This window comes from Peromyscus leucopus, chromosome 18 (genome assembly GCF_004664715.2).
Source record: "Peromyscus leucopus breed LL Stock chromosome 18, UCI_PerLeu_2.1, whole genome shotgun sequence".
NCBI classification, from domain to species: Eukaryota; Metazoa; Chordata; class Mammalia; order Rodentia; family Cricetidae; genus Peromyscus; species Peromyscus leucopus.
The window spans coordinates 2918690-2938690 of NC_051078.1; the positions used below are offsets into that span (position 1 = coordinate 2918690).

The following is a 20001-nucleotide window of genomic DNA, read 5'->3' on the forward strand; positions in this document are numbered from 1 at the left end:
CACGGGGGCACCAAGGTGTGCGGAGGGAGGGAAGGTTCTCTCCACCTTGCGTCATTCCTGTCTCGGCTGGGCAGAGCTGCCCAGCCCTCCGGCAGGACTCAAGGGGCTGAGGATTGTTGAGTAGGATTAGAGGGGGAAACCAGGAGCCTCGTGCCCGTCCCCTTCTCCCTACATCCCTGTCTCCCGGGGGTCCTTACCGCATGCCCCAGGCTCTGGGCTTCAGGCTTGGAAGCACACACCTGGAGGTCAGCCGCGGACCAGGTGATGTCAGCCCTGAGTCACAGAGGCTGTGCGTAGTCATACGTGCAAGTGATTGTTGTGTGTGCTGTCCTGGGCGCTGTCCTGTCTGGTGTGGTGTGACGTGGCGTGGCGTGGCGTGGCGTGTGGCGTGTGGCGTGGTGTGGTCTGGTGTGGCGTGGCGTGGAGTGCTGTGGTGTGCTGTGCTGTCCCGGGCGCTGTCCTGTCTGGTGTGGCGTGGAGTGCTGTGGTGTGGCGTGGCGTGGTGATGGGCCGTCCTGGTGGCTCCAGCCCCGGCTCAGGAGTGAGGATGGGTTGGGTCAGTGCCGTGCTGTGTGTCAAGTGCCAATGGTCGTCCCGGCGGTTTCTGTGTTTCAGAGAAGGATTGTGGGGACGGCTCTGACGAAAAGACCTGTCCTGAGCCTGCCGGTCAGTGCATAGAAGCACATGCACCATCACCCCAGAACCCCAGCTGGCCTCAGCTTCCCCAGTCCCCTAGGCTCCCCGGCCCAGAGCTGCCGCACATGCATGCAGGTGCTCGCGCGCGCGTGCTAGCGCGCGCGCGCGCGCGCGCGCGCGCGCGCACACACACACACACACACACACACACAAGCACACACAAGCAGCAGAGGCAGGCGTGGAAACCACAGGGTCGAGGCGGCAGAGAGGACACATGGGCCAGTTCATAGGAGAGAGAGAGACAGGAGATGGGGGGGGGGCAGGAAAAGCCAATCCAGTCACAGGGGAGCGGGAGGGAGCGCACTCCCGAGGACCCGCCATCCTCAGTCTCCTCAGTCCTGCCAGTGCGAGAGGAAGTCACTCCAGGGCTCAGGAGGCAGGATGTTCACCCAGACACCAACCTCAGAATTCCCTAACCTCAGCTATGGGTGAACTCCCGGGAGTCAGCCGCCAGGGCCAGGGTCTACATCCAGACTCAGGCCTTGCCAGCCGGCCAGGTCCCACCAAGGCCTGCCTTCCTCTCCCAGACCAGAGGAACCTCTCTCTACCTAGCCCCTCCGAGACGGGAGAGGTTCCTGTCCCCACCCTCAGCTTTCTGAGACTCAGGGGCGGGGTCCTCCTGGAGCCCCCCCTGCCCTCCCCACCCCGTGGGCCATGGTGCATGCTGCGATCTATGCAGTTTTGTTTCTGTGACTTTTCCGTTGGTCGTTTTCTCCGTGGGGGCGTGGGGTGGGGTGGGGTGGGCTGTGGGTGGGAACGAGGGGCGGGGTGGGCCGAGCCGGGGTCACAGAAAAGGGGGTCCCGCTGACCGGCTCTTCCGACTCTCTCCCCTCTCCCCCCCAACCCCGCCCCAGACAACGACTGTGGGGATAACAGCGACGAGGCCGGCTGCAGTCACTCCTGCTCCAGCACCCAGTTCAAGTGCAACAGCGGACGGTGCATCCCCGAGCACTGGACCTGCGACGGGGACAATGACTGCGGCGACTTCAGCGACGAGACCCACGCCAACTGCACCAACCAGGGTGAGCCGCCTGGACGGCACTCGGCCCGCCCGTCCGTCTGCCCGTCCGCCCGCCACTCCCACCCTGAGGTCGCTGAGGTTTGCCTCTTGTCCTTGAGGAGGCTCCTGTCCCACGGTGGGGAAAAATAAGAGATTGCTGGCAGGTCATTGCCACACGCTGTTAAGATCGAGGGCCTGGCAGGCGGTCGGGTGGCCTTAGGTTTGCAGATCTGCAACTTGTTATCTGAGTGGCCTTGGGCGAGTTACTTCATCTCTGTGGGCCTCTGAGTTTCCCTTACAATGTGGGGTAAGGGCGGGTGGCCCTGATAGCGGGGGACGGGGTTGGGGGGAGGAGTGGGGGGTGAGGGGGGGTTGGTGAGATAGGCACAGAAGCCCAGCACAGAGATGTGTCTGGTAGAGCATTGGATGGACGGGACATTTAACCAGGCGTGGTGGCTCTAACCAATCCCACCACACGAGAGGCTGAGGCAGGAGGATCCATCTCAAGACACAAGGTCTGGGCTGTGGAGTGAGGCCCTGTCTTGAAAAGAAAGAAGAGTACAGAGGATTGGAAGGAGCGAGGAAGGCACCCACCCAGTGCCCAGGAGAGGCCTCTTGTGGGGGGAGGCTGAGGTTCCTGGAGGGACAGGCCCATTCTGGGGGTGTTGGTTTCTTAGCTCTGGACCATGGCTACCCTAAAAGACTGCAGATCGACGATTGTTCTGGCTTTTGGAAAAGTTCGAAATGCCTTTTTTTCCCCCTGTGAAATTTACACTACTTTAACTCAGGCCTATTAGTTTCCTAAGGTTTCTGTAGCACATTGCCACAAACTGAGGGACTTAAACAACAGAACCTCACTCACGGCTACACAGTCCTGAAGAGGACAGTTTTGTCCTCGGGGCTGGCTCCTCCCCGGCCCATGAAGGAAAGCACGTACATCCCTGCTTCTCCGAAAACCTTTGGCCTTCCTTTGTGCTAGGTTCTTTACCCTAGCTCCGCCTTCACTGGCCCTGAGTGGGTCCGACCCTGGGTCTGCATTTTTCTTTTTATAGAGACGTGAACACTGTTAATTAGGCTTTATGACCCCAGTGATTTCAATCGGCAAAGACACTATTGCCAAACAAGGCGGCCTTGGCAGGTGTGGTGGGTGGTTCAGCATCCTTTTAAGGATTGTAGTTCAACTCGTGACAACTGACACTTCCTCAAGCCTTACGTGGCCCCTGGCCCACCTGCTACAGTCTCTGCCTCAGAGTGAGAATTGTGAATACTGGGTGCCACGGACCACCCGCTGTGCATCCAGCTGAGAGACGGAACCAAGAGGGTCACGGGAGGATCAGGGAACAGTAACTCAGTCTTCAGGATCCTCTCTAAAAGGGACTTGGGGGTCTAGGAAGGAATCCCTACAGGCTGTGCGAAGCAGGTGTTGCCCAGCAAGCTGGGAAGACCTGGATGGATGTCTTCCTCTGCCTGGACTTCCCCGGCAGGCAATCGGTGGAGATGGGATGGGTGGGGCCTGGTGTGTGGGATCAGAGACCTGATCGGCAGCGATAGTTAGCCTGTCGTTCTGAGCTGGCATGGCCTAGGACCCTTCAGGAGGCTGGTGGTTAGACTCTAGGTGTGAGACTTCCTCTGGGGGCGGAGGGCGGCTTGGGGACTCTGAAGGTGAAGGCGAGAGGAGAAACGGAGCACTTCCAGAGGTGCGGGCTGGCCAGGCAGGCAGTGGGATGAGAGAAGCCTCCTGCTTTGACAAGGGGCTGCGGCTACTCCGGAAGCGGCGGTTTCCAATAGCGTGCGAGAGTCAGGCCGAGGCTTGACCTGGGAGGCAGCGGAGAGCTTTGGGAGACGGTACAATGCTGGCGACATGTTGTGAAGGATGTCTCCGGAAGGGGATTAGATTGCCTCTACCAGAGCGCAAGACCCAGCCCGGTACCTGGCCAGTGTTCACACTTGGGTGGCACTTCCGCTCCCCTGCCGGCCTTACAGGGTCGGATGGACCAGTGAGCTTGTGCCCCAACCCTGCCCCCAGGCTACGCCAGTTCTCTGCACACGTGGGAAAAAAACTGCGGAGACCTCTGGGCCCCTCACCCACCCACCTCTGACCCATGCTCTGCCTCCTACCCCTTCCCTCCCGACCTGACTCTGTTGGCCCATCTCAGCGGCTTCCCACTGGGTTTTCCTTTGCTAGGTGTGCAGATGTCTTAGTGGCTACCCTCACTTAATTCCTGTCCCTGCTCAAAAAACGATTTCTGCCCAGGGGCCTGTTGACCCTCTTGTGTGAAGTGTTGCCCCACGAGGCTGGCACCCTGACTGGGCTTGTCTCCACAGCGTGTGTCCTTGCTCGAAGTCAGAGCCTTGATCTGTCTCCTCCACTAGACTAAGTTATGTAGGGGTGGGAACTTGATCTTAGTCTCTGCCAGCTCCAGGGATGGTACCTGGAAGATCCCTGGCACTCGGTGAGTGCGGAGTCAATGAGAGAAACGCATTAGGTTGGATGCACTTGAGCTCTGTCCTGACAAAATGCTCAGCATTAGATAAGATGACCACTGGGGCCCTTGAAGGTGTGACAGCCGAGTCTCTTGATGGGTGAGGGCTTCTGGGCTATCTGCAGGCTCACAGAATGCTCCAGGCCTCCTCAGCTCGGCTTCCAGACTAGGCAGAGGTGGTGGGAAAGGTCTGACCCACGGTGCCCCTCCCTCCTGATGTCCACCCCTCCAACAACCCCACGTGCCCCGTCTCCTCCAGCCACGAGACCTCCTGGCGGCTGCCATACGGATGAGTTCCAGTGCCGGCTGGACGGGCTGTGCATCCCCCTGCGGTGGCGCTGTGACGGAGACACCGACTGCATGGACTCCAGCGACGAGAAGAGCTGTGAAGGGGTGACCCACGTTTGTGACCCAAATGTCAAGTTTGGCTGCAAGGACTCAGGTGAAAAGAGGACCAGGGGGGCCTCAGACGTGGGGGTGGCGGCGTGGGTAGGAGGAAGCCATCTTGAAAACTTGGCCGTGGCATAGTGTTGTGGGGAGGGCAGGGCCAGGAAGGCCCAGAGTCTGCGTGAAGGACCCTGGACCAGAATCGCGCGTCAGCGCCTCCTGGGGGTTCCTGCCGTCTTAGTCACCCGTGAGAATATGACAGAAAAGCCTTCATGGCTCATCGTTGGGCTCCAAGGCACCTCAGCGATGACCCTGTTAGACCAGCCCACGGGGGTCTGGGCAGGGCCCAGAGAGTCCCAGTTCCCGGGCCTGGCTCCTGAATGCTGCCCCCCCCGCCCCCCCTCGTCCCATCCCCCCCAGCTCGGTGCATCAGCAAAGCGTGGGTGTGCGACGGTGACAGCGATTGTGAAGATAACTCGGACGAGGAGAACTGTGAGGCCCTGGCCTGCAGGCCGCCCTCCCACCCCTGTGCCAACAACACCTCCGTCTGCCTGCCCCCCGACAAGCTGTGTGACGGCAAGGACGACTGCGGAGACGGATCTGACGAGGGGGAGCTCTGCGGTGAGCTCCTGGGGTCGGCCGTGGGGAGAGGCGTCTGGGCCAGGCCGGGGAGGGGCCTGGGGCCAGAGCGGGCGCTATTCCGGGTGTGTCCGGCCGGCCGTCTGCCCTGACCTAGGGCTTGCCTTGGCCCTGTGTGAGGCGTCCCCACGACCACAGCATTTACTCGACGGGGTGGCCCGGTGAGGCAGCGACGGTGTGTCTCCAGACGAGGCAGAGGAGGCATAAAGTAGTCCAGGGGCTGGAGAGATGGCTCAGCGGTTAGGAGTCCATGCTGTTCTTCTGGAAGACCCGGGTTCAATTCCCAGCACCCATGTGGCGGCTCACCACCGTCCGTAACTCTCAAGATAAATAAATATTTAAAAAAAAAGTAGTCCAGAGTCATACCACTCTGAAGGCCTGGCAGGGAGGGAGTGTTTCGAACTTCTGACCTGGAATAGATGCCCCCAGTTGGACCACTGAATAGGGAGGCCAGGCTGGAGGTGAGGTACAGGGTGGAGGTGTGGTCTGAGCAGACTTCTGGCAGAGGGGAATTGAACTGGGAATTTTAACTGGAAATGAGCAAAATGTGCAGAATGCGTGAGTAGGTTGCAGGGTCAGGGTCAGGGAGGGCCACGCGGGGTGAGGTGGAGGTCTGAGCAGAGCAACCTCGCTGTCCCAGAGCGAACAGGACACTGGCTTCTGTGAAGGGGACGGGTGAAGCCATCTGAGGCGGGCCCAGAAACTGCTGACCGGGTGGTGGCCGGGCTACAAGTTCCAGGGCATTCCCCTCGCACCCTCCCCCAAATTACACCTGAGCCCGGAGAGATCAAAGGAAGGGCCTTGACCTAAGGACTCTCACCGAGAGGAGGCAAAATGCCCAGCTCCCCGCTGCGGACCCAGGAGGGTACAGGAACATGGCGGAGGGAGAGAGCGAGGCGTGGGGAGGAAGGGGTCATGGCCCTCGATGTCAGGTTCTGGTGTTCCAATCCTGGTCCCGGGGAGCCTGGGCAGCGGAGCAGGGGCCTCGCAGGGGCTGTGGGTAGGCTCCAGGGCTTGGAATGGGATGCAAGAAACCTGAAGGCTCCCCAGAGCCTTGTCCGGCCTCCTCCCCGGATCCTGACCCTGGACCTGTCCCCTGCCTGTCCCCCGCAGACCAGTGTTCTCTGAACAACGGTGGCTGTAGTCACAACTGCTCCGTGGCTCCTGGTGAAGGCATCGTGTGCTCTTGCCCCCTGGGCATGGAGCTGGGACCTGACAACCACACCTGCCAGATCCAGAGCTACTGCGCCAAGCACCTCAAATGCAGCCAGAAGTGTGATCAGAACAAGTTCAGTGTGAAGTGCTCTTGCTACGAGGGCTGGGTCTTGGAGCCCGATGGCGAGAGCTGCCGCAGTCTGGGTAAGACGTGGTGGAGTGTGCTGAACCAGCCAGGCCGTCCCGGTCACGCCCCTAAGCTACAGTGGGTTGGGGCGCTTAAGTGGCCAAACACGGGTGGCTGGGTTTTTCATGTGGGTGGGAAGGCCGGGCCGACAAGAGACCCTTATGTACCTGGACCGCGTGGCCCAGAAGCAGGGTCCACCCTTCGCTGACCCGACCACATGCCTCCCACCAGATCCCTTCAAACCTTTCATCATCTTCTCCAACCGCCATGAGATCCGGCGCATCGACCTTCACAAGGGGGACTACAGCGTCTTGGTGCCCGGCCTGCGCAATACCATTGCCCTCGACTTCCACCTCAGCCAGAGCGCCCTCTACTGGACCGACGTGGTGGAAGACAAGATCTACCGTGGGAAGCTGCTGGATAATGGAGGTGACTCGCTGGGTCCGGGAACGGGGCCAGGATTGCACACAGATGGCACTTGGGCGTTCGGGGGGTCACAGACCCAGATCCAGGTGGCCCCAGAGCTGAGGCTCCAGCTCCCCATCCCCCACCCCCCTGTTAATTGGGTTAGATTTTGCTGTGGGTCTCAGGGCCTGATGCCCATAATTATCGCCGGCATTTGCTGCTAAGCCTGATAATTAATGGGGCGATCACCCTTTCTTTGGAATGGCCTGGAGACTGGCTCCCCGACCCTGGAATTTCAGGCTTAGAAGGGAAGTACATGTGGGACTGGAATACCTGAGCCTCTGCCTCATGGTAGCCAGAGCCGTCACAGGCTCAGTATCGCGCATCTGTTGTTCCCTGGGCACCAGACACAGCATTGATCCAGACAGACAGTTTTAAATTACGTGTCAAGGTGGGTCCCTGAGGAGGTGGCATCTGAACACAGGCAAGAGAAAGGCATGTTTTACTAGAGGAGTTTGTGTTGTTGATGACCAAGGAAACTTGAAACCATCTCAGATGTCCATCGCCAGAACAGCTAAGGAGACCGATCTGTTCACCACATGACAGATTCTAAAATAATAAGGCGGGTGGACGTATCAACATAGAATATCTTCAGGACACTCTGTGGAGTAATTTCTAGCAAGTCCCAGCACCCTCATACTGTGTCCAAACATGTTTCCAGAAGCTTCCACCCTCCCTGACCTGCTTTCCCAGCTAAGCCCATCAGAGCACCCAGACAGGAAGTGGGTGTCCTCACCACCTCCTCCAGGAACCCACCCCCCTTTCCACTCACCTCCTGGTGGGAAAGAGGCCTGGGTGAGGAGAGTGGGGGCCTCGGGGATACCACCCGTGGGAGCCGGACCCGTCAGAGGACTTGGCAGGAGTGTCAGGGTGAAGGTGGATCGTTGAGGGGCCCTAGGATCTACACCTCCGCCCTGCCCCACCCCCGGAGTCTCTAACCACTGGCAACCCTCTCTTCCTAGCCCTGACCAGCTTTGAGGTAGTGATTCAGTATGGCTTGGCCACTCCAGAGGGCCTGGCTGTGGACTGGATTGCAGGCAACATCTACTGGGTGGAGAGCAACCTGGACCAGATCGAGGTGGCCAAGCTGGACGGAACCCTCCGGACCACTCTGCTGGCGGGTGACATCGAGCACCCGAGGGCAATTGCCCTGGACCCTCGGGACGGGTGAGGAGTGTGTCCGTCCCTTCCTATCCCTCCCTCGCCCTGTGGTCCCCCGACGTTCTCTTCCGCCTGGCCAGGGACACTTGTCTTGGTACTGTTGCCCCCCCCCCACACACACGCGTTTTACCTGGGATATTACCACCCCCAACTTCGGCCTTTCTCACTCTCGCCCTAGGATTCTGTTTTGGACAGACTGGGATGCCAGCCTGCCACGAATTGAGGCAGCATCCATGAGTGGGGCCGGACGCCGTACCATCCACCGGGAGACGGGCTCCGGGGGCTGGCCCAACGGGCTCACCGTGGACTATCTGGAGAAACGTATCCTCTGGATTGATGCCAGGTCAGCATCACTCTCTACCAACCAGGGCTGAGGCGGCCGTACCCGGGCATGGGGAGGGGCCGGGACCAGCAGGGGCAAAGCCACGGCCGGCGCTATGAGAGGATTGGGGGCAAGGGATGGGGAAGACGGATCAGAAGAAACGAGGGCTGTGCCCTGCAGTTACCCACCTTCCCCTCCCTCACCCCGTGTCCTCTGCGGAGGGCTCTGCCTGCCTTTTCCCCTAACTCACACCAGAGCTCCAGATGCCATCTGCAAGCCTGGAAGTCTGGAAGACTCCCCTTGGGGGTCATGAGGCTAGGATCCCAATCCCACCCCATCCCGTCCCCGCTCGGTCTTGGGTTCTTTCTTTGGTCACCTGACGGGGCTCGGGAAAGGCGTTGTCCCCTGGGGTACCCCTGTGGGCGGGGTACCTCGCCGAGACCCTCACTGCCCCCCTCGATCACACTCTCAGGTCGGATGCCATCTACTCAGCCCGGTACGACGGCTCCGGTCACATGGAGGTGCTTCGGGGACACGAATTCCTGTCACACCCGTTTGCGGTGACGCTGTACGGCGGGGAGGTGTACTGGACGGACTGGCGGACAAACACGCTGGCCAAGGCCAACAAGTGGACGGGCCACAACGTCACCGTGGTGCAGAGGACCAACACGCAGCCCTTCGACCTGCAGGTGTACCACCCCTCCAGGCAGCCCATGGGTAAGGAGGGGGCCTGTGCCGCCGCGGGCACGGAGCGCGAGCGTTGGGGTGGGACCCGGATGGGAAGGACGGGGTAGGAGGGGATCCCGTCGTGAGACGCTCTCGCCGTCTTCTCTCTGGGTCAGCTCCGAACCCGTGCGAGGCCAACGGGGGCCGGGGCCCCTGTTCCCACCTCTGCCTCATCAACTACAACCGGACCGTCTCCTGCGCCTGCCCCCACCTCATGAAGCTCAAAGACAACACCACCTGCTACGGTAAGAAGCCGCTTCCCGCAGCGGGCTGCGGGTAAACTGAGGCTGAAGGGGGGGGGTCTGAGGGCCCTCGTGTTAAGCAGAGGAATGGCCAGAGGAGGGACCCCAAACCCTCTTGCCACAACTGTCAGCAGACTGACAGAGGCGGGACTTCCTCTTTGTAGTGGTTCTCGACCTGTGGGTCGTGACCCCTTGGGGGGGGAGCGAATGACCCTTTCACAGGGGCCGCATATCAGATAGGCTACGTATTAGATATTTACGCTGTGATTCGTGACCGTGGCGAAGTTAGAGTTACGGAGTAGCAATGAAATAATTTTGTGGTTGGGGGTCACCACAGCATGAGGCGCTGTCTGGAAGGGTTTGAAGAATTAAGACGGTTGAGGGCGGCTGTCATAGTGAAATCCGGCATCATCAGAGGGGACCCGGGGGAGGGACCTAACCTAGGCAGGAACCCTGAAGGCCAGAGCCTGCCTTCGGTGACCGGCCTGCGCCCCGCAGAGTTTAAGAAGTTCCTGCTGTACGCACGTCAGATGGAGATCCGGGGCGTGGACCTGGACGCTCCCTACTACAACTACATCATCTCCTTCACGGTGCCCGACATCGACAACGTCACGGTGCTGGACTACGATGCCCGCGAGCAGCGGGTTTACTGGTCCGACGTGCGGACACAGGCCATCAAGCGGGCCTTCATCAACGGCACAGGCGTGGAGACCGTCGTCTCTGCAGGTTCTGGCGCCGTCCCCGACCCCAGGGCTGGCACCCATCACGTCCCCCATAGTCCTGACGTCCTTTCTCCAAACCGCGTCTCTGCTTAGTGCTCCAGCCCCAGTTTCTTCCTCCTCCTCCTCATCCTTTTTGTTTGTTTGTTTTTAAAGATTTATTTATTAAGTATAGAGTATTCTGTCTGCATGCATGCCTGCAGGCCAGAAGAGGGCGCCAGATCTCATTACAGATGGTTGTGAGCCACCATGTGGTTGCTGGGGATTGAACTCAGGACCTCTGGAAGAGCAGTCAGTGCTCTTAACCTCTGAGCCATCTCTCCAGCCCCTTGTTTTGTTTTTTGAGACAGGGTTTCTCTGTGTAGCCCTGGCTGTCCTGGATCTCGCTCTGTAGACCAGGCTGGCCTCAAACTCCCAGAGATCCGCCTGCCTCTGCCTCCCGAGTGCTGGGATTAAAGGCGTGCACCACCACCACCACCACCACCACCGCCTGGCTAGACCCAGTTTCTTGGCCCTCGTTCCCTAGAAACCATAGTCTCCTCGTCCTCTACCCTGCATATACCCACCACCGACTCCCCGTTTGTGCCCTCAGACTTACCAAATGCCCACGGGCTGGCTGTGGACTGGGTGTCCCGAAATCTGTTCTGGACGAGTTATGACACCAACAAGAAGCAGATTAACGTGGCCCGGCTGGACGGCTCCTTCAAGAACGCGGTGGTCCAGGGTCTGGAGCAGCCTCACGGCCTGGTCGTCCACCCGCTTCGTGGGTCAGTCTGCGGCCCGGGGCTGGGGGGCACCCGTGTGAGGAGGGAAGGAGAGGACTCTCACCCTCGCTTGGTCCTCTTCCCAGCAAGCTCTACTGGACGGACGGTGACAACATTAGCATGGCCAACATGGACGGCAGCAACCGCACTCTGCTCTTCAGTGGCCAGAAGGGCCCTGTGGGTACGCGCTTGCCCTGCCTGCGCCTGCAGGCCTCCAACTCCCCAGTTAGCTGTTCCTAGTGTCTCTCTGGTGCCCTCGGCCTCTGCCAATCCCCAGCTTAGTGCCTGTTCTCACCCCAGCTTTTCCCGGATCCATACATCCTTCTCCGTTCCCAGCCCTGGGTGCGGCCCTGGTGCCAGGCTCCGTGGTTGTGACCCCCCCCCCCTTCCTCTCCCAGGGTTGGCCATCGACTTCCCCGAGAGCAAACTGTACTGGATCAGCTCTGGGAACCACACCATCAACCGCTGCAATCTAGATGGGAGCGGGCTGGAGATCATCGACACCATGCGGAGCCAGCTGGGCAAGGCCACCGCCCTGGCCATCATGGGTGAGGGCTTGGGTGGGAGGGGGGGGATGATAGGGGAGGGCAGGCCAGGCACAGTTGGCTGGATAGTGGGGGGGGTCTCCCTGGGTACCACTGGCCACTCCCTGAGCCTAGTGACCTCTGCAGGAGGGTTGAGCGGAGGGCTTGGCCGAGGGTCTTATTCCCTCCTGTTGCCCCAGGGGACAAGCTGTGGTGGGCAGATCAGTTGTCGGAGAAGATGGGCACATGCAACAAGGCCGATGGTTCCGGGTCCGTGGTGCTGCGGAATAGCACCACGCTGGTTATGCACATGAAAGTGTACGACGAGAGCATCCAGCTAGGTAGGCAGTGGGCGAGGGTGTGGTATCCAGAGGGCCTGGGGCGGCGGGGATGGGGGTCGGAGAGGGCCTTCAAAGCTGTCACCGTGAGCGGCCTGCCGCCGCGGTGGGCCAGGGGAGTAAAGGGTGGGTCGGGCTCCGCTCATCATCCCCGGGGACTCCTTTTCCTGATCTCCACTGAGGTGTCGCGTAGGCTCGCAGTCTGGCTAGGAGGTCCAAAGGCCTAAAAAGATAAAAGGCCCGAGAGCTGGGTGGGGTGGGACCCTGACGGGTCCAAGGTGAATCCAGTGACCCCCGGCCCCTGTCACTGAGCAGCCCAAGCCGGTATCTGAGTCTCCCGTGAAGGCCACCTAACCCTTCTGCTCCACCCCCTGCCCTTCCCCAGAGCGCGAGGGCACCAACCCCTGCAGCGTCAACAATGGCGACTGCTCCCAGCTCTGCCTGCCGACATCAGAGACAACTCGTTCCTGTATGTGCACAGCGGGCTACAGCCTCCGGAGTGGCCAGCAAGCTTGCGAGGGTCAGTTCCCGACACCTCCCAGCCTAACCCTGGACACACACACACACACACCGCCGCCACACTGCATTTGGGAAAGACGGTGTTCATCGCCCATTACCAGGCGTCTTCAGGGTTCGAGGCTCATCAAGCATCATCTTCTGGGTACCAGGGATAAAAAGCTTGAGCCAGAAGATGGGCTCAGCCTAGTGAGAAGCTGGACCACTGTCCAGCATCTGCCGTAGGTGTTGGTGAGGTGGACACCGGGTGACAGAGGCAGTCCAGCTTGGCTGAAGAGGCGTGCTGTGCCCTGGGTTTGTAGCACGGGTAGAATTTGGTGGTTGGCGCAATGAAGAAATAGGTTGGTGGTACAGAGGTAGAGTGCCCTTAGCATGCCCTGAGTCCTGGGTTCTAATCCAGCCACATGTGCACACAGAGGGGACACACACACACTCAGACCATACCAGAGGCAAGAAGTGCAGCTAAAGCCGTCCAGGGCCAGGGCCCCTGAGCCCGGCGTGGGGCCGAGTGTGGGAAGTCTGTGATAAGGCTGTGAGGGAGGGTGGGGCGCCTGTGGCTTCTCAGTCAGGTGTGCCTGGAAAGGGGTGTTTGGAGGAGATTAACCTGGCTGGCAGCGTGGGGGGAGGGAGAAACCGAGGCAGTTAGACCAGTCAGGAGACCGTGAGAAGTGTGTGTCTGAGGAGACGGCTCCGGGCTGGGCCGAGGCTGGCTTTCAGGGGAGGGATGAGACTCGAGACATTTCACAAGAACTTGCTCATTTACAGGCTTGCCCCAGGACAGCACTTTTCCCTCAAGTCCTCTGCCAGAAACTTCCTGCTTTGATGTGGGTGGGTTAAGTTAGAGAAGGGAACTCTGGGCGAGGCGAGTGGAAACGTGGCTGGGTTTTTTTGTTTGTTTGTTTTTTGTTTTGTTTTGTTTTTGCTGCACAGCCCCTCAGAGCCTTGAATGTACCTGTGTGCACTGAGCATCTTTCAAGAGAAGACCTTTAGTGTCTGGGGTTCCCCAAATGCACTTGACGATGCTTTTTTTCTTTCACAGAGCTCAAGCAACGAAAGGCCTATTGGGGGGGGGGGAATTTATTGGGGCACATATTGTGTCAAAAGGATGGAAGTCTGGGAGGATTCTGGGATGCATGGGTAGTGGTGCCTCCCAAGACCTGGGAAAACTGGGAGCGAGGCTGGCCCAGAAGCAAGCGAGGTGCTGGGAACATTGTGCTGGAAAAGGATTAGGAATAGAGTAGACGCAGGATGGAGAGAAAACTAAGGTCAAAACCAGTGCCAAACTGGGAATCTAGATTTTGGGAGTCTCGCCACGTTAGCGGTCTGCTCTGATCCTCACGGCCTCGCCCGAGGGCCTTGGAAGGCACAGGGTTGAATTAAGTGGAGGCCGGGTGCCGAGAAAGAAACCTAAGTCTCTTTCTGCCCTCTGGTGGTGATCATTGGTTCTGCAGGTGGTCCCTCCGAGCCGGGGCCTTGGAGGCTCCACCCAGTCAGGTGAGCCAAGTCCAGGCTCCCGGCCTCAAACCGGGTGTGAGTGTGCTGAGGTCAATGGCTGGGAGAATCTGTCAGAAGGGACGCAGAGGAGAAACAGGGTGAGGGTGATAGGAGCCAGGTTTCCTCAGGAAGGCGCATGCCTGAAGAGTCCTCGTGTTTCAGGTGTGGGCTCTTTTCTCCTGTACTCCGTGCACGAGGGGATCCGGGGGATCCCACTGGATCCCAACGACAAGTCAGACGCCCTGGTCCCTGTGTCGGGAACTTCACTGGCTGTTGGGATCGACTTCCATGCTGGTGAGCTGTTGGCCTTGGGGACGGGTCAGCATGCCCTGATAGCTTAGCGGGGTGCGTGTGTGTGTGAGTGTGAGAGTGTGAGTGTGAGAGCGTGAGTGGGTGAGTGGGTGAGTGAGTGGTGTGTGTGTTAGTGTGTGTGTGAGAGGGAGAGTGAGTGTGTGCATGTGTGTAAGTGTGTGCGTGTGAGAGTGAGTGTGTGCATTGTGTGAGTGTAAGTGAGCGTGTGCGCGTGAGTGTGTGCGCGCGTGTGCATGTGTGTGAGTGTGTGCGTGCATGTGCGTGTGTATGTGCGCGTGTGTGTGCGCGTGCGAGTGAGTGTGTGCGTGTGTGTGCGTGCGAGTGAGTGTGCGTGCGTGTGTGTGCGCGTGTGTGTGTCCGCGTGTGTGCGTGCGCGTGTGTGCGTGTGAGCGTGTGTTAGTGAGTGTGTGTGTGCGCGCGCGTGTGTGTGAGTGTGTGTGTGCGTGCGCGCGCGTGTGCGTGTGTGTGTTGTGTGTGTGTGAGTGTGCGCGCGTGTCTGAAGTCAGAAGCGCTGCCTGTACTGACTGTGGCAGCCGCCTCACCCCTTCCTCCCCGCTGTCGTCGACGCCCCGCCCCTCCAGCCTTCACTCACCTCTGTCCTGCCCCTCCACGTGGTCTGACCCTCATGGCTTGCCTCGGCATGGACGGCCATTCTCACGTCTGCCCCTCTGTTTCCAGAAAACGACACTATCTACTGGGTGGACATGGGCCTGAGCACCATCAGCCGGGCCAAGCGCGACCAGACGTGGCGAGAGGATGTGGTGACCAATGGCATTGGCCGTGTGGAAGGCATTGCCGTGGACTGGATCGCGGGTGAGCTGTGGGAGGGGTGAGAGGCTGGGGGGGGGGGGCAGAGAGGCCCAGGAGACACGAGGTCTGAGCAGGTGTGGGCCGGGGCCGGCGGGAGCTTCGGGGGAAATTTGGGTGGAGGGGACCGAGTACGTGGCTCTCTACCAATCTTCCTGAACCAACTCCGTCCTCAGGCAATATCTACTGGACAGACCAGGGCTTCGACGTCATCGAGGTCGCCAGGCTCAACGGCTCTTTCCGCTATGTGGTCATTTCCCAGGGTCTAGACAAGCCTCGGGCCATCACTGTGCACCCGGAGAAGGGGTAAGGAGTTAGGCACGCTGGCTTGGCCCTGGCCCTGGCCCTGTGACCACGGTTTATACCGACAAGGCCCAGCGCCTGGGTGGTACGGGCTCTGACCCCCGGCTTCCATCCCTGCTCCGCAGGTACTTGTTCTGGACCGAGTGGGGTCACTACCCACGCATTGAGCGGTCTCGCCTCGATGGCACAGAGAGACTGGTGCTAGTGAATGTCAGTATCAGCTGGCCCAATGGCATCTCAGTGGACTATCAGGTAGGGACACGCCCCGGAGCTGGTGGAGTCGGTGGCCCTGGGCCTCTCCCTACCAGTTTCCCTGTGGATAACCAAAAGCAGGGTTAGATGTGGACCAGGAAGTGCTCTGGAGTCTTCTGACCCACCCATCACCTGGAGCAGTCATCTGCCATAGGGCGATGTGGGTCGGGGTGGTCATCCCCGTGTGGAGTGCGAGAATGCTGCGTGGGTAGTGAATGCCCATATAACCCCAGCACTCGCGAGGCTGGGATGGGAGGGTCACTTCAAGTTTGAGGCCAGTCTTGGCTCTAATAGTGAGTTTAAGACCAGCTTGGGCTACCCACTTAAGACCTTGTCTTGTAGGCTGTGGTGGCGCACGCCTTTAATCCCAACACCTAGGAGGCAGAAGCAGGTGGAACTCGGTGAATCTGAGGGCAGCCTGATCTGCAGAGCAAGTTCCAGGACAGCCAGGACTGCACAGAGAAACCCTATCTCAAAAAAAAAGAAAAAAACAAAAAACAAAAAAGACCTTGTCTCAAAAACTTTAAATAAATCGAGAAGAAAGAGGCTGAAACTGTTCCCTAACATGCTTAGCCCTGGGTTTAGTCTCCAATACTTCAAACAATGGCAATAATAATAAATTAAATAATAAAAATTTAAAAGTGGGGAACAGGGGCTGGAGAGATGGCTCAGAGGTTAAGAGCACTGACTGTTCTTCCAGAGGTCCTGAGTTCAATTCCCAGCAACCACATGGTGGCTCACAACCATCTGTAATGAGATCTGGCGCCCTCTTCTGGCCTGCAGTCATACATGCTGTGTACATAATAAATAAATAAATCTTAAAAAAAAAAAAAAAGTGGGAAGCAGAGGGTGTAGCTGACCATGCACTCACTGCCGCCCGGGATGCGCACTGACTAGAAGTGAGGGCCCTGCAGTGAGGTGGGTGCTTCTGACCTGCAGGGAGGGAAGCTGTACTGGTGTGATGCCCGGATGGACAAGATCGAGCGCATCGACCTGGAGACGGGCGAGAACCGTGAGGTGGTCCTGTCCAGCAACAACATGGACATGTTCTCGGTGTCCGTGTTCGAGGATTTCATCTACTGGAGTGACAGGTGAGGGCCGTGCCCCGCGTCTCCCGGGCGTCTCTCCGTTCTGGCTTCCTGGCAACCCAACCCTCACGCCTCTCCTCCCTCCAGAACTCACGCCAACGGCTCCATCAAGCGCGGGTGCAAGGATAACGCCACAGACCCGGTGCCCCTGAGAACGGGCATCGGGGTGCAGCTTAAAGACATCAAGGTCTTCAACAGGGACAGGCAGAAAGGTGAGGCCGGGCGGTGGGCGGGCCAGGGTGGAGAGGTGAACGAGGGCAGCCTGGTCTGGGAAGAAGAGGGAACAGGAGAGAAGTCGGAGCCTTCGAGGAACGTTCCAGGGACTCACACGAGCTGGGGGCGGGGAGGAAAGACGGAGCCGCGGAACAGATCTGGGTATTGGATCCGATACCTTGGCTGAGCGGGGTCTGGCCGAAATTTCCGGCTGGGATCCCCAGGGGACAGAGGCACCCATAGAGTCTTACACTGAACACTGAACTCACCTCCCGATGCGCCGTCCCCAGGTACCAACGTGTGTGCGGTAGCCAACGGTGGGTGCCAGCAGCTGTGCCTGTACCGGGGTGGCGGGCAGCGGGCCTGCGCCTGCGCCCACGGGATGCTGGCAGAAGACGGGGCCTCGTGCCGGGAGTACGCCGGCTACCTGCTCTACTCGGAGCGCACCATCCTCAAGAGTATCCACCTGTCGGACGAGCGCAACCTCAACGCGCCGGTGCAGCCCTTCGAAGACCCCGAGCACATGAAGAACGTCATCGCCCTGGCTTTCGACTACCGAGCGGGCACCTCCCCGGGCACCCCGAACCGCATCTTCTTCAGCGACATCCACTTCGGGAACATCCAGCAGATCAACGACGACGGCTCCGGGAGGACCACCATCGTGGAGAGTGAGCCGCGCCCGAGTCCTCCCCCGGAGGGGTGGGAGGGGGTGGTCAGCGCGGACTCCCAGGCGCCCCACCGGCTCACCGCCGCCTTGAATCCCACCTGCGGCGTGGGCCTAAGGCGGGGGTTCTCAGCCTGTGGGTCGAGACCCCCCCTTGTGGGGGGAGCAAATGACCCTTTCACAAGGGTCGCTGCCGGGCAGTGGTGGCGCACGCCTTTAATCCCAGCACTCGGGAGGCAAAGGCAGATGGATCTTGTGAGTTCGAGGCCAGCCTGGGCTACCAAGTGAGTTCCAGGAAAGGCGCAAAGCTACACAAAGAAACCCTGTCTCGAAAAACCAAAAAAAAAACAAGGGTCGCCTGTCAGATTTGCTACATATCAGATGTTTACATTACAGTTATGAATGAAGGAGCAACGAAAGTCATTTTATGGTTGGGGTCCCCACAGCATGAGGGACCGTGTTAAAGGTCGCAGCGTTAGGAAGGTTGAGGACCGCTGTCCTAAGGGCTGGCCACATCCACTGCCAGGGTAGTGACCTGCACATTTTCGCTTGTTTGGAGCCAGAAGGAGGCTGGTTCCTTCCTGGCACTGTTTCCCTTCTGCCCCAGGAAACACATCACCGGCAGTAGACGCCGGCCCAGGTGCAACTCTGGTCACGTGTAGGATTCAGTGACTCCAGCGAGCATCCTACCTGACCTCAGCCTGGGTCTTTCCCCTCCCCCACCCCCAGACAGGGTTTCTCTGTGCAGCCCTGGCTGTCCTGGAACTCGCTCTGTAGACCAGGCTGGCCTCGAACTCAGAGATCCACCTGCCTCAGCCTCCAGAGTGCTGGGGTTAAAGGCGTGTGTCGCCACCACCGCCCAGCTTAGGAGTCAGGGTCTTAGAAGCGTGCACATACATGTAGACTGAGCTCAGCAGCCAGAGGCTCTGCCAGAGCAGTGAAAACCTCAGCGCTGTCCGTGGAAGACAGCCTTTCAGCTCTTTTGTATGGTCTCGGGGGCTATAGGTGTGCACTACTTAGCCTTTTTTATAGGTACTGGGACTTGAACCCAGAGCCTGGTGCATGCTAGGCAAGCTCAGCCCCCATGAGCTCCCTCTCTTCATCGACAGGTCCTTCCAGACCATCCAGGCACTGAACTAGGCACAGCATATGTAGCGTATACAGCAGAAGGAGAGCAGGCCCGTCCTTTCAGAGTTCTGGGACATTTTGTCCACAGTGTCCTGTCTGTGTCTGAAAATGGAGTGTCCGGGGCTGGCACAGCTCAGTGCTGGAGGACGTGCTTAGCATGTACAGGACCTTGGCTCCGTCCCCAGCAGCCAAACGGGATACTCTTAATCTCGGCTCCATCAGGAGAGACTGGGAGCCGGCCCCTCCCTTCCAGCTGTTCGTCCTTCAGCGTGCTCGGCCTCTGGCAGCCGCACGGACGGACGGACGGACAGGCACTGAGGAGCCCCTGAGCCTCCCCTGGCCGTGGCCTGCACCACTGTCCAGCTGTGGCTCTGTTTATGTTCTTTAACCCGACCTCGCTTTGTCTGCTTTACAAAACGTTCCGGCTCCCGGCCTCTCTGGAAGTGGGGTCTTTCCAGTCCAGCCCCGGTAGGATTCAGTTACCTGAAACCTCCGCACCCCGGATAAACGGAACCCCAGCTCAGAGTGTGACACAGGCCGAGTGTGGGGGGGGGGGGGGAAGAGGAGGAAGGTGGGCACAGGTGGCGTGATAAGGTGACGTGGGAGGAGCTGAGTCTCTGAGCTCCACTGCCGCCTCCCACGGCTCCTCGGTGGAATAGGACCTAGTCGTCCCCTTGGCGCCTGCCAGGCTGCCCCTCAGCTTCTCTCTGGCCCCCCTCAAGCCACGGCCGCTTCTGTCTCTTCACAGACGTTGGCTCTGTGGAAGGCCTGGCCTATCACCGCGGCTGGGACACGCTGTACTGGACAAGCTACACGACGTCCACCATCACCCGCCACACCGTGGACCAGACGCGCCCGGGGGCCTTCGAGAGGGAGACGGTCATCACCATGTCTGGAGACGACCACCCAAGGGCCTTTGTGCTGGATGAGTGCCAGAAGTGAGCTGCTGGGCCCGGGGGGTGGGGGGCGGTGGCAGCGGGGACCTGGGGGGAGCGGGAGTGGGAGAGGCGGGCGCCCCTGTTTCTTGCTGTGCGGCCTCCTCGAGATGCACAATCTCTCTGAGCTTCCGTGTCCTCCGTGATGTAGGAACAAGGATGATAATTCAAGCGTCAGAACCCAAGGGAAGGTTGAGGGCTGTAGGGGACGCTTGTGACCGGCATTCGTCACACGGCCATGTTCAAAGCATTGACTACCTCGTGATGCTAGGACTCAAAGCGTCCAGGAAGGATCACTGAACCTGAGCATGTGGAAGGCCTGGGCTGGGCCTGCTCAAGGCCCCTAGCTGAGCAGAGGTCTCAGGCGTCTACGGTGACCAAGGGGCACCGTGAAGGCGGTTGTGGGCACAAGGTCTCAAAGCAAGAAAGGGAGCAGGACAGGAGGACAGCAAGGGGACCGTCCACGGCTCTGGGCATGGCA

The 20001-nt window shown here is 59.6% G+C and overlaps 1 protein-coding gene across 1 annotated transcript in view; it reads left to right on the top strand.

Annotated features, from left to right (window-relative positions):
* Positions 1–20001, top strand: part of Lrp1 (LDL receptor related protein 1) — an 85108-nt gene that overhangs the window by 38951 nt on the left and 26156 nt on the right. Inside the window, exons 20-42 of the mRNA XM_028886217.2 lie at positions 1551–1718; positions 4439–4621; positions 4987–5187; positions 6319–6564; positions 6779–6976; positions 7975–8179; positions 8352–8516; positions 8968–9212; positions 9338–9466; positions 9962–10189; positions 10775–10949; positions 11033–11127; positions 11345–11494; positions 11671–11811; positions 12194–12328; positions 13981–14112; positions 14809–14943; positions 15114–15243; positions 15366–15492; positions 16432–16583; positions 16668–16792; positions 17084–17461; positions 19334–19523. Of these exons, the coding sequence (XP_028742050.1) occupies positions 1551–1718; positions 4439–4621; positions 4987–5187; positions 6319–6564; positions 6779–6976; positions 7975–8179; positions 8352–8516; positions 8968–9212; positions 9338–9466; positions 9962–10189; positions 10775–10949; positions 11033–11127; positions 11345–11494; positions 11671–11811; positions 12194–12328; positions 13981–14112; positions 14809–14943; positions 15114–15243; positions 15366–15492; positions 16432–16583; positions 16668–16792; positions 17084–17461; positions 19334–19523 (4033 nt within the window). The remainder of the gene's footprint in view (positions 1–1550; positions 1719–4438; positions 4622–4986; positions 5188–6318; positions 6565–6778; positions 6977–7974; positions 8180–8351; positions 8517–8967; positions 9213–9337; positions 9467–9961; positions 10190–10774; positions 10950–11032; positions 11128–11344; positions 11495–11670; positions 11812–12193; positions 12329–13980; positions 14113–14808; positions 14944–15113; positions 15244–15365; positions 15493–16431; positions 16584–16667; positions 16793–17083; positions 17462–19333; positions 19524–20001) is intronic.